Source organism: Mauremys mutica, chromosome 4 (assembly GCF_020497125.1).
Source record: "Mauremys mutica isolate MM-2020 ecotype Southern chromosome 4, ASM2049712v1, whole genome shotgun sequence".
NCBI lineage: Eukaryota > Metazoa > Chordata > Testudines > Geoemydidae > Mauremys > Mauremys mutica.
In genome coordinates this window covers 142,387,642-142,399,889 of record NC_059075.1, presented here as the reverse complement: position 1 = coordinate 142,399,889, position 12,248 = coordinate 142,387,642, and the positions used below count along the sequence as shown (strand labels likewise).

The following is a 12,248-nucleotide window of genomic DNA, read 5'->3' as shown; positions in this document are numbered from 1 at the left end:
AGCTAGTTTAAAAAAAAATCTAAAAGTTGTACATAATCTTTTCTAGCCCGTATTGCTCTGCTTTTATTTGATGATTTCTGACAGTTGAATATAAACCTTCACTTTCTTTGAGGAGAGAAATATCTCATCTTTCAGCCCCATCCTTATTTTTTTATTTATTTATACTGTGTAGGTATCTAAATGGCTCAATTAAGAGCTAAGCCTCATTGTGCTGGTGGAGGAATACATACTTTCCACCCTAAGGAGATTACACGCTATGTTAGCCTTAAGGATGCACGTGTTGCATGCAATAGTGTCTGCTCATTGATAACTGAACTGGTAACTTAATTGGTTAACAGAAATCTTAGTGCTATAGAATATGAAACAATATGTTGATAACTCAGTTGCATAGTGTTAAAATGCACAGATGTATGTTTCATTCAAAGTATGTTTATACAGTGCTTTGGGTAATGCAAAGTGCTATATAGGTGCTTAACTTATTTATTTAGGAACAGATGGAACATACAATGGTGTTTTTGTCATCTCTAAAATGGCTTTTTATCTAACTTGCTCAGTGTGCCTCTGTAATTTAGGGGACTGGCAGGGTGTGTGTGTGAGAGAGAGGGGCAATTCACTTGTATATCCCTTGATGCTAACAAACATATTTTGCAAGTATTGCCAAAGCACAGCTATCAGATCTGGATATAGGTCAAGACAGGGGCTGTGCAAGGTAATTTAAAGCTCACCTTTATACTCCTTTGATCTTGCTTTTTGTAGTTACAGCTACTTGAATTTACGTCAGCTGCAGAGGACCCATGTTTAAATTTTAGTTCATAAACTAATTAATGGATTTACATGCAAGTGCTCAGAACATTCATTTGTCCGTAATGGGTAAATGTATCATTCTAGAAAGGATAAAGAGGTTGAATCCCTGTTTTAAGTGCAAAATTCTACTCTGCCTTATCTGGAGTTTTGACTAATGCCTCCCTAATAACTGTTGAAGACAATGGGAGTTCAGCATGCATAGCAGCTGCAGAATCTGGCCCCAGCTATCTTAAATGAAGTGTGTAAGCCCTGTTTCAGTTGTGTTAAACCACTATTGCCTTTAGAGAACCAGTGGATCCTGCAGGAAAAAATGAAAGGATGAATAATTTAATTATCCATTTACATCTGTTTGTTTTCTAGAGGGCCAGTTTTTTATGGCGCGTTCGGCTCCCATTTAGGCACCTAGAAAGAATGGTGTTGGCAGCGTTCTGGAGCCAGCAGGCTGAGCTCTGGGAAGATCCAGTCACTTATTTTGGTGCCCTAATAGCAGATGAGCTCTCTTGAAAAAGCTGACCTGAAATGTCAGGCTAGTGTAAGAACTAACTTACATGCAGTGGCTGTATAGATTGTGTAAAGAAAAAGCTTAGTGTGTCAGAGGAGACTTGTGTTAAGCAATTTCACCCACCCTCTGCCTACAGTTGTCTCGGTCAGAGAGCTTCCACTGTGTTTTGTTTTTAACTGATACAGCTGTTAACTTTAATAATTTAAACTGGAATCTTTATCTCCAGAGATGCTGGTATTTTTGCCCCTGGAGTGAAATCTGGCATGTAGGTCCATTCTGGATAGCTTTGGAGACCAGCATACCTGGTTCAGTTACGGATGAGCCATTTTGCTTGGATGGTGGTGGTTTGACTTTTGCTTTCTGTGCTGACTCAGGTGTCCTCCTGCCTCTGCAGTTGGTTCTCTGCCAAATGAGTTTTTTTCAGTAAATATCTTTGTAAATGAAGGGAGCAGCAAACAAGTTCTTCCCTGCTCACATTCCATTAACCCATTTTGCACAAAGGTGTCACTGGCTATTAGTATCCATCTTTCAACCCAGTTTTACAAAGCTTGTGCCTCTGAGCTTCTAAAACACATTATTTCTTATAGTAATACAATCTAGGAGCCCTACTCATGGACCAGAACCCTATGGTGCTAGATTCTGTACAAATACAGAACAAAGAGAGCCCCAAAGAGCTAAGTAATAACAGCCTAAGGTATATGCTATCTGCACTGTACTTAAGGGAACAAGCTTAAAACTATTATTTTTCTGCACAGCAAGGGACTTCTCAATAGTCTGAAGTAAGTCTGCTGAAGGGATCTAAGGAAATTCAGACAGATGTAACTGACTGATTGTAAACTGCAACCATGTAAACTCCCTTTTACATCAGTGTACAGGATCTGCTTTAGGGATTTGCACCAGTGTGATTATAGCTACAGTCATACGTGCGTGAGACCTTCCTTAACATAGGCAGGGCCTTTAGAAGCACTTTAAAAAGGGGAGGCATGCACCCTAAACCCCAGTTTATGTAGAAGCCATTTGTAAAAAGGGCTGTGAAAAGTTAAATTCATTAATGTCTCCACTATTAGACTCATTTGCACACTGGTTTTAGTTTTTGGTGTGACTCTGAAGTTGAGTATTCCTTCAGAATACATATATATAAAAAAAAATCCTAAACTTCCCCAGTAACGAGTCCAGGTCTGTAACCAGAGCTGAATGAAAGAAATGTAAATGTGTATTTAGTGTGGAGGAGTGGAGAGAGGAGCCAATGTTTAACACAAGCCTCAGTCTTTTCTCTTCTCGCAGTGTGAGTAATGCAAGCATTTTCCATTTTAAAAGACTCATGTTAGGACTTGCAAATGCATATGTGAGTTTCAGTGCTAGTGAAAGAAGCTGGACTGACAGCTCTAAAGACTAGAGTCCTGTGATTCTATAGAACAAGGGTGGTATAGAGTATAAATAAGCTTCCCTGCCCAGATGTCCTAGCCAGAACTAGAGAGAGGGCCTGTAGCAGGGCAAAGGCAGTTCACTGTTTTTACCCATTCAGTCCTTGGAGACTCTAATGCCCCTACTATAGAGGACAGTACCAACTGCAGTGGTGTTTCGTTATAGACAGCTGGATTAATCCACAGACAGATGGTGGTAATTATACAGAGATGCTGAATTTCAGTTACCTAGAAATGAAAAGCTCTTTTGTCCTTTACCACAGGCAATCCCCACCACCTTCCTTTTTTCTCCTTAAGTCTAAAAGTTGAAGGAGATTATGCTTTTGCACCAGATGTATCAGGAGCAGATTTTGTCTCTAAAACATTTGGATAACTGAATAAGCCAAACAAGGTTTTATTTAATTAGACAACCAAACATAACCCAACCCTTTCAAGCAAAAACAAAAGTGAAACATTTAATGAAAGAGATTGCACAGTGTGTGACATTTTAATACAGTTTATAAATAAAAGCTTGTTATACATCTTACAAGCAAAAATATCAGTTATACTACCGCCAGTGTAGCTTAAGTGTAGAATACTCATTTGCTTGAAATAACTACAGTTCTGATAAATGAGTGACCAAAGTTTTCATTAAAGTTAAAGCAAATCATTTAAAAATACTAGAAGGTTTTAAACATCAGGTTAATATGGACTATAAGCCACTTATTCATTTTGGAAGCGACCTATATGCAGTGATCTATATAGAGTGACCAAATAGAACATATATAACCATTAATTCATCTGGGTGATTTTATATTAAAAAAGCAAACAAAGACTGAACACCATTACTGAACGTAGAAAGCTAGTGAAAGTTGCCAAATTAAGAGCTCTGGAATTAAAATAAAGTCCTGTGTTGATCTACAGCACAGTGCGGACTATATGTGCTGTCCTGTTAAAGTGCTTCCAGCCTGACCTGGAGGCACCCCCGTCCTTCCCTAAAAGTCTCTCTTCATTGCCCATCTGGGATTTGCCCCTCTGCTTATTCTGCCAATAACTGATAGTGATATTTTTTTTTTGCAATGTGGCAGCTCTCCACTGGGAACCAGTCAGAGCACCAGACTGAAGCTCTCCTTGTAGTCTACAGAGTTTTGCCATTGAGTTCAGAGGGAGCAGGCATTCAGGAAGTAGAATATAATTCATACTACCCGCGTTTATAATAGTGAACACAAAATCCCACTTGAATTAACACTGGCTTGAATTAACCACCACGGACACCATCTTATTGTTCTCCAAGTAACTGTTTCATCTACTTATAAGGGTAGGTGCCCATATTTACATTAAAATGGAAGTTGTTTTTCTAGTTCACAAAATAAACTAATCTGTTTTATCAATATGAACAATAACTATTTAATTTATCATATAACAAAGTTTTGATGGAAGTAAAACCTCCCCAGACTACATAAAGTAGCAATACAATTTGGTGTATCCAGTGGGACTGCGTGAAATACAAGCAACAACATTCAAATGTGTCAAAAAAACAATATTTCAGATTTTGTGTTTTCAGAATAGCAGGCTAATTTTACAGGGTTTTGCTTGGAAAACCCAAAACAACCTAGGACCATTCCTTATGAAAATGGATCATTTATGAGTAAAGCTTCAATTTCCCAAACTTGTTTTTGAACAGTTTTGATGAGAAAGTTGGCATTCGCAATTTCAGGTTATTAATTAGAGGTCAATGCCATAATCTTAGTGTGCAAAAAGTTACATTAAGAAGCAAAATCATGCCTGTGTGAAACTGAAATGGTGAAAAGTAGTTTTAAAAAAAAAGCCACTGGAAAATCATCTGAATATTTACAAGAAAAATATATTTTTAATAGTCCAAATTCAGGCCCTGATCCTGCAAACAGTGAAAAAGGTGCATTGCTTTACTCACACATGTAATCCCATAAACTTCGACAAGAACTAGGTACAATATAAATGTTGCATGTGTTCTTAAGTATTTGCAGGATTGGGGCGCTAGTACTTTTGGCAACAACTTACAATATAGAGAAAATTATTACTTCCATCAGTACCCATTCATTTTATTTTTTAAACACCATGCTGGCATTTCATGTGTCAGTTATTGCATACCCCCTGGAGTAAGCTTATTTGGAATTGTGCATCATATGTGTATTAGGGGGAATTGATTTTCAGCCATTACACTCATATTTGCATTCTCATTGTATTTGTGGCAAAGTAGAAGTCCAGAATACTTAAATTTATATCCAATATATGGGACAACTGTGGAATAAGGCCAGAAGTTGAGTCATTAGCATAATGAATTACAAATAATGGTACACTTACTATCAATTTGCAACATGACATTCATACCAAAAAAGCTTGTTTTAAAAAATTGCATAGTGTAAGCCAAAATTTTTTCACTTAAGAGTCCAACAGCAAAAATAAAAACCTTTTACATATACACACACACACTCTACATGGGAAAAGCTTCAGTGAACTAAAAAGGTATTGCATATTAGTGAAAATAAAAAGTGCTTTAAATAAAAAATGACTAGTGTCTCAAAGTGCTTTTTGTTTGATGTCCATAACTAGAAAATATGTTCTACATGTTTTTACATTTATTTTACAGTAATTTTAACTGAGTTTATTTTGATGCATAGTAGAGTTTTGTTTATGTATCTTTTACCAACTGAAATAGCTAACCAAACGTTGGTTATGTAAAATGAGATATCCCCCTCTGTGTGTGTGTTATATATATATATAGGGAGAGAGAGACTCAAGTCCCCTGTTTACCTACAGTTACTTTCATGGCTCCCATCTCATTTGGATAACCTTTGACTGTAATTCAGACATATTTGAACTGGAAGAAAGTAGACACAGTGCAGCATGCTTGCCTGATGAGATGGTAAGAGTGCATCCATAATACATTTACAGAAATAGATAAAAACAGACGATGCTATAAACCACTAATATTTTACTAATGGCACACTACAAAAGACAGTGTGTCAGCTACTTAAGGACTATATTAAAAATTAGCTGACCCCAAAGTAGGCTAAAACTAAAACCACATCCTTTATGAGACATGAATTTACAGGAAAACAAGTTGCTTAACTGTTTGGAATGGGGCATTTAAAGGGGCATTCTTCTGAAGGACAAGAGAACTGTAAAACTCTACACAGTTTGTAAATCACAGTGATGTCCATTAGTATGGACAGAATTTAAGGACAATAATCACTTAATGTCTTCCATCTCCAAAGCACTTTACAAACCTGAACCAGTTAATCTTCTCAGCACTCCTCTGAGGCAGGTGGTCATTAGCATTAGCACCATTTACAAATGAGCTAAATGAAGACAAGACATTAAGGCCCAAATTTTCAGAAGTGGCTTTTAAATGTGCACACCTCCCTTTCTGGCTGCTCAGTGAGAGAGCACAAAGGTGATTTTTTCCAAAGATGCTGAAGCACCTACAACTCCTATGGACCTCAGGGGTCAAGACAGGCCCTCAAAATCAAAAGCCACTTTTGAAAACATACAGCTAATTGGCTTGCCCAAGGCTAGTGACGGAGTCTGTGGCAGGGCTAGGATTAGATTCTAGGAGTTCCAGATCCTCCATCCTCCGCTCTGATCACGTCTCTCACTGTTCTGTTAAAGCTCCCTATTTCTACAACCCGTTTTTAGCATATTTGGATTCAGACACCTTCCCCTTGTCATGCAGGTTCCCAGTGGAGTTTTTCCCCCCTTCCAAATAAATTGTATTTAAAGTAGGTTTAAAACTGAATTTAACAAAAGAAAATCACTAACGAGTAATTTTGTATCACATGTTTTTAAACAGCATGCAGGGCATGTTCTTTCTTTTACATTTTAAAAGCCCTAATAGGCTAGAGCATTTACCTAATGGTCCTGTGGGGGAGAGAGAAAGCATTCCTTCAGGACAACAGTGCAGCAACTGGGCTTCTCCAGTAACGACTCTCCGTATCTGTTTTTTGAGAAGGGTTTTAGTCTCACCCTCGCCCCCAATAATTTGCAAGCAGTGCATTTACAGAATACTCGGAGCCATGGCAGACCTTTATGCTCCTACGGAACCACTCCTGGGTAGTGTTCATCATTAATGACACATCAAGGTCCATCCTGCGTCACACCAAGTTGGAACAGGCTTGTGGGGTTTATGTAACTGAAGGCAGCAAAGCAGCCTCCTGAACCAACTTATCGATGGCTACCTTGGTACGTGTAGGAAATTGGCTGCCGTGTCCCAGGCCTGACAGTGAAGGTGTTCACAGGAGAACTGTACTGTGGGTTGTCCTGGATAGGCCTGAGGGAGGAAACAAAGGAGGAAGTCATCAAAAGCCATGGAAGCCATTTATAAAACAAAGCAGCAAGGTATTCAAGAGTGGTAGGGGCAAGAGTAACTGTGTTCCTATAGTTATATTTTATTCTGCACCCAGGGAGAGCAAGCTGTAGTTCTCTCCAGTGCCTGATGCCATAGTATCCGACAGCCCAACTCTGAAGACACGCATGCAGGGACAGATTGGCTAGGGCAGTTCCAGCCATAACCACTCCTCCATCTGCACAGCCTGTACTAGTGGGCACACTGTGCCTTTAAACATGCACCATTCCTTTGTCTGACGGTGCAACAAGACGTACATACAGCGCCCCAGGCAAAGGAATCCCTCTGCTCGTATTTTAAATCTGCTTCAAAACATGCTCTAATTAAACCCAATTCAGGAGCATGCTCCTTGGGAAGAATATGTCACATGGAGGGGACACACCTCTCCCTGGTTTGGCAGCAGAAGGGCCTCAGGATTCCGGGAAGAAGCTGGAGTAAGGCTTGTTCATAGTGCTCTTTCTGGCTTGTATCTGTATTGCGGCACCGCCCAGATGCCCCAAATCAGGATTGAGACCCTGTTACTAGTAGGTATAGTGCAAACGTGGAGCAAGACACGGTCCTGTTCCCTGCCCTGCCTGTCCTGCTCTTCAAACAGACTACTTCAATTTGGGGATATTTTCCCCATAAGCAAACCCTCCGCACCCTCCAGAGCAAGTTATAATTAGAGATGGGCTGAGGGGGCTGCGCGTGGAGCCAGCCAGTGCCTGGGTCAGAGGGAAAACCAACTGAAAGTCAGGCCTAGGACTGAGGTGGAAGGAAGAATCAGGTCTTGGGTTTGAGTTAGAGAGAGCACCAAAGATGTTCTCAAAAGACACCAGTTGCTCCTGAGCCAGTACTGGGGGAGAAGCCTCTTCCTCTCTTGGGTGTGACCCAGAATGAGAACCACAAATATGGGTTCAGACCTGGGGATTCAAATCAGACACTCCTCCAGCCCCCCATTCCAAGGAGTTCCAGCATCAGCCCACCTGTCCTCGCAATAAGTGGAACGTACCTGCTGGTTGCTGCTGCACTGGCGGCAGAGTACTCCCCATTCTGCCCTTTATACTTGGCGTTGTTCATGGTGTTGCTATAAGACATGCTTTTCCCAGGGGGCTCCAGTGACATGCGCCTGCCCTGCGTGCTGCTGGGGGAACTCCTGTGGGTGGAGCTGACCCGGCGCATCCCCTCTGCAGCCTGGGAGCCATACCCCACCATGTTGTGGCCATAGGTCACGGGTGTGCTAACGTTCCTGGAGGACGTGGAGGTTCTCGTGTAGGACCTATCGGGTTCAGACACGTACAGGCGCTTCTTGATCAGCGGGCGGCTGTCTGGGCTGCAGACAGGAGGGCCAGTGGAGTAACTGCCACCTGGATGATGTTGACTGAAGCCGCTATTCCTCGTACTGCTGTCTGGGGCCATTTTGGAGGGCAGGGCGTAACTGTTGCCATAGCCGTAGCTTGGGCGTCGGATATTCCGCTGCCTTTCCCAGGGTTGGCTGTAATCTGGGAAACTCTGGTCTCTGCGGCTCTCTCCCACGTTTGAAGAAGCTTTCTCGACCCTGCTGGTGTCATTGCTGAACTCTGGTGGTGGTGGGATGATCTCATAGTCAAGCTTCCCTCCATTTTCTTCCTCCTCCTTGGACACGGAACTAGGAGGTGGTGAAGAGACGGCGTACAGGGGAAGGTCAGGTTTGGGGGGCAGGTCTTGCGGCCTCAAGCGTCTGGAGTCTAAGAGGCCTTGAACTAAACTGGAGGCACCAAACCTCTCTGGCTTGGAAAGGCTCTGGGACTCCCCACCGCTAGTTTTCTGCATGCTCTGGCTTTGCTCAGAAGTGCTGGAGAATGACAGCGGTTTGTAGGCTCTCTGTCCTGGTTCTGAGGAGCCCAGTGCCTTCCCTTCAGGTGTGACCCTCCTGTCATGCCGCTTTCCCTCCAACAGGGCAGGTGACTCCTTCGGCGGGGACTTTGGTACCACCACAAAGGAGTAAGGCTTGGAGTCACTGTAGTAGAAGTTGGTTGAGCCAGTTTCTGACTGGCTGCTGCTGCCGCTGCTGAGTTTCTCAGATAGCTTAACGGGGGGCTTTTTGGACAAATAACTGTTCTGGCGGGAGGCAGGTTGCCTGCCTCTTTGGGCCCGCTGTTTTGCAGCCAGGAGGAGAGCCATTGGAGAGCCTTTCTCCACCTTTTCTCCTGTGACTGGGTGGGTCAGGACATCCTCCTCCTCCTCCTGGTCTGCATTCATGGAGGAAGAGGATGGCAGTGAAGGCATCCGTGACTTCTCAGCAGAGCACAGGATTGTGCCTCTGTCTGCATCACGTTTGTTTGTACTGACTGGCCCCCCCTCCACGGTTTGGGAGGGGGTCAGAGAAGACAGACTGTCTGTGGAGCTGGTCTTGGCCCGATGGGTCTTGTATTGGACGAGAGAAAAGTCTGTGTGTGACCCAGCGGTTTGTGGGGGAGAGGTAGCTTCTATAGAGGAGGGCGAAGAGGAGGCTAGAACAAAGAGTTGGTCCTTTGGTTTCTGAGGTGGGTCTGGAGACTTCCGAACATTCTCAGATGGCAGGTATCCTGGAACAGGGTTTAAGTTCTCCAAAGTCTTATTACTGGTGAGGGCCCTGGGAGTCTTACGATCCTCCTGTGTCTTCTCAACTTCCACTGAAGCTGCTGTGGGTGGGAGCTGATTGGCAACAGGTTTTGGCAGCCTGGAGTCACCAGAATTTGTCTGGCTGCTACCAGAATTCAGGGTAACTCTGTTTGTGCCTGGACTGTGTCTGTGATTTGTAAGTCCTATTGGTGGTTTACCTTCCTTTGTTGGGGAGAGTAGTGCTTCCAGCTCGTTCCTGAATTTCATAACACTGTTTGCTTCTGTGCTGGTGGGTTTATTGCCTGGAGCAGAGAAAACCGAGGAGGAGTTCTCTTTTGCAGTGAGTGAATTAGTAGGCATCTTCTCTTTCTTCTCACTTTCCCCCCCTGCAGGTAACTGCAGATCTTTCAAAGTAGGTGTAGCTTGTTTTGACCCAACAGAGCTAAACCTATCATTGCTAGCGTGGTCAGTAATACTGTTGGTAGGTCTGGCACTTATGGGTTTATCCAGCTGTCTCTCCTCCCTTTTCGAAGAAGAGGACAGCAAAACTGACAGTTCTTGCTTCAGCCTATTTAGATTACTGGGTTCCTTCCAGTCATCATCAGATGATGTGTAGTCTGGGGAGGGCACGTCTGGTTCCTCCTCTGCAGCAGGAAACTCAGATTTTGGGCCTAAGTCTTTTTCAGCTTTCTCCAGCGGGACCTTTGCTGCCTCTGACAATGAGGACCGATAGCTATTAAAATTAGTCCCTTTGCCAGAGTCTGACCCTGGTCTTGGGCTCGCGGGTTCTGTGATTTGTCTGACGGGCTTTGTTACTATCTGCCTATCCAAGGTAGATTTCTGCTCAGCTTCTCCAGCTAAGTGCACCTTTGCTGCAGGTCTTATGGTAAAGCTCGGTGGAAGGGGAGGGCGGGTGCGAGGCTGTCTGGAAATAGGCCCATCTTCCTCACCAGAATCTTTTTCTTCCATGGAAATGGATGAACTTCTCACCGGGGCAGCGGGAGGTACTTTTAATGATCTGGGGAAAGTTAGGTGAGGTTCTGGGGTGGACTTGGTTGGCGACTCTTCCTTCAGGTGAGAGGCCAGTGGAGTGGTGACAGTGAGAGAGGAGGTGCTAGTATTTTCCCTGGCATCTGCCTGCCTCATGTTCAGAACCGTTTCTGATTTCCACTTGGAGACGCTGTTTGAGATGGGCGTATGAAGCGTGGGAGGCGCTGGAGGTGGCAGAGGCGGTGCTGGGGGCACCACAAAAGCAAGTGGAGGTGCTGGAGGAATGAAATCCGGAGGGGACAGTGGGCCTGGAGAAGATACAGTTGAAGACGAAAGCAGATGCGGAGCTACGGATTGCGGAGATGCTGCTGTTGGAGGTAGTGGTGGCGGCAGCGGCGGTGGCGGTGCTGTGCATGGTGGAGGCAGTGGTATTTCCATCGGTGGGGGTGGGGGTGCCATGGAGGGTGGAGGCGGGGGTGGAGCCATTGAAGGGGGTGGAGGAATATCGTTGTCCAGATAGTCTCTCTCGAAAGCCTTTGACCGCAGGTCTCCAACTGAATTGTACAGTCTGTAGTTTCCATTGATTTGGGGCCTAAGGCCTATGGGAAAGAACACTGGTATTAAACACATTGCACATTGGCAAGGTCCATACAGAGAACATCTCCAGCAAACAAACAAACAAACCAAAACTGTCCTTTTAAGAAGAGCCAAGTGTCACACAACCCGCTGGAAGCATTTCATTTAAAACAACCTGATTAAAAATGATTTTAGCAGCAAGACAGCCATTGGAACTCACTCCTTAATAGCGCGCTTGTGTTCAATACATCTTTAGGCTCAGCATAAGGGCCTGATTTTGCAACTAAAATCCCAGGGGCAGACCCTAATGAAGCAGGAATAGCTTGTACCAGACTCTCTATGGAGTAGATGAAATATACTAATCTCTAGGTCTTTAATCTTGAGGGTGCTGTGCACCCTCAACTCCTGTTGACTTCACTGGCAGTTGAAGGCACCTAGCACCTCCTTAGGTGGCCTGAATAATACCTGTAAACCTTTCAGCCCAGATGGAATGAGTCATCTGAAGAGCCTCGTTCATAATTATTTTAACATAAGAGTTGTATCTCACCACTAAGAAAAAAATGGATTGAGCCTTATCTATTAACCTCAACTTGTTTTTTAAGAAAAGAGAAGGTCTCTTGGCTTCTTTCTGCACTGGGAGATCCTGCAATGTATTTTGTGCTCATTTGGTTATGAAAATGAGGGAGGAATTAATAAATAATAAAATAATAATAATAATAATAAAAACAACATCATTGTAGACTTCTATCAGATGCTTCCATTATGGATTTTTGATTGGGGTTCACGAGTTTTAAGTAGCCATTGCTACTGACTTATTTTGTATTATACTCCCCCTCGGTGTGTGTCTGTCTTTTCTGATGCACTGATTTTCGTATAAAATATATCAAACCAGATAAACTGGGTCCACAAAGGAAACAACTAGAATTAGATTGTTTCAGGACTCCCAAGATATTATGTAATACTTGGCAGAAAAGCATATTCAGTCTCCTGACTTATTATCACAGTCACTATCTAGAGTCAAGATAAA

General features: G+C 43.3%; 1 protein-coding gene across 1 annotated transcript in view; it reads right to left on the bottom strand.

Moving 5' to 3' along the window:
* Window positions 1-3,215: 3,215 nt before the first annotated feature.
* The window catches only part of C4H6orf132 (chromosome 4 C6orf132 homolog), a 30,280-nt gene continuing 21,247 nt past the window's right edge, over window positions 3,216-12,248 (bottom strand). Inside the window, exons 4-5 of the mRNA XM_045012459.1 lie at window positions 8,085-11,244; window positions 3,216-7,018 (exon numbers count right to left, since the gene is read on the bottom strand). Coding sequence (XP_044868394.1) covers window positions 6,913-7,018; window positions 8,085-11,244 — 3,266 coding nt within the window. The 3' untranslated portion in view covers window positions 3,216-6,912. The remainder of the gene's footprint in view (window positions 7,019-8,084; window positions 11,245-12,248) is intronic.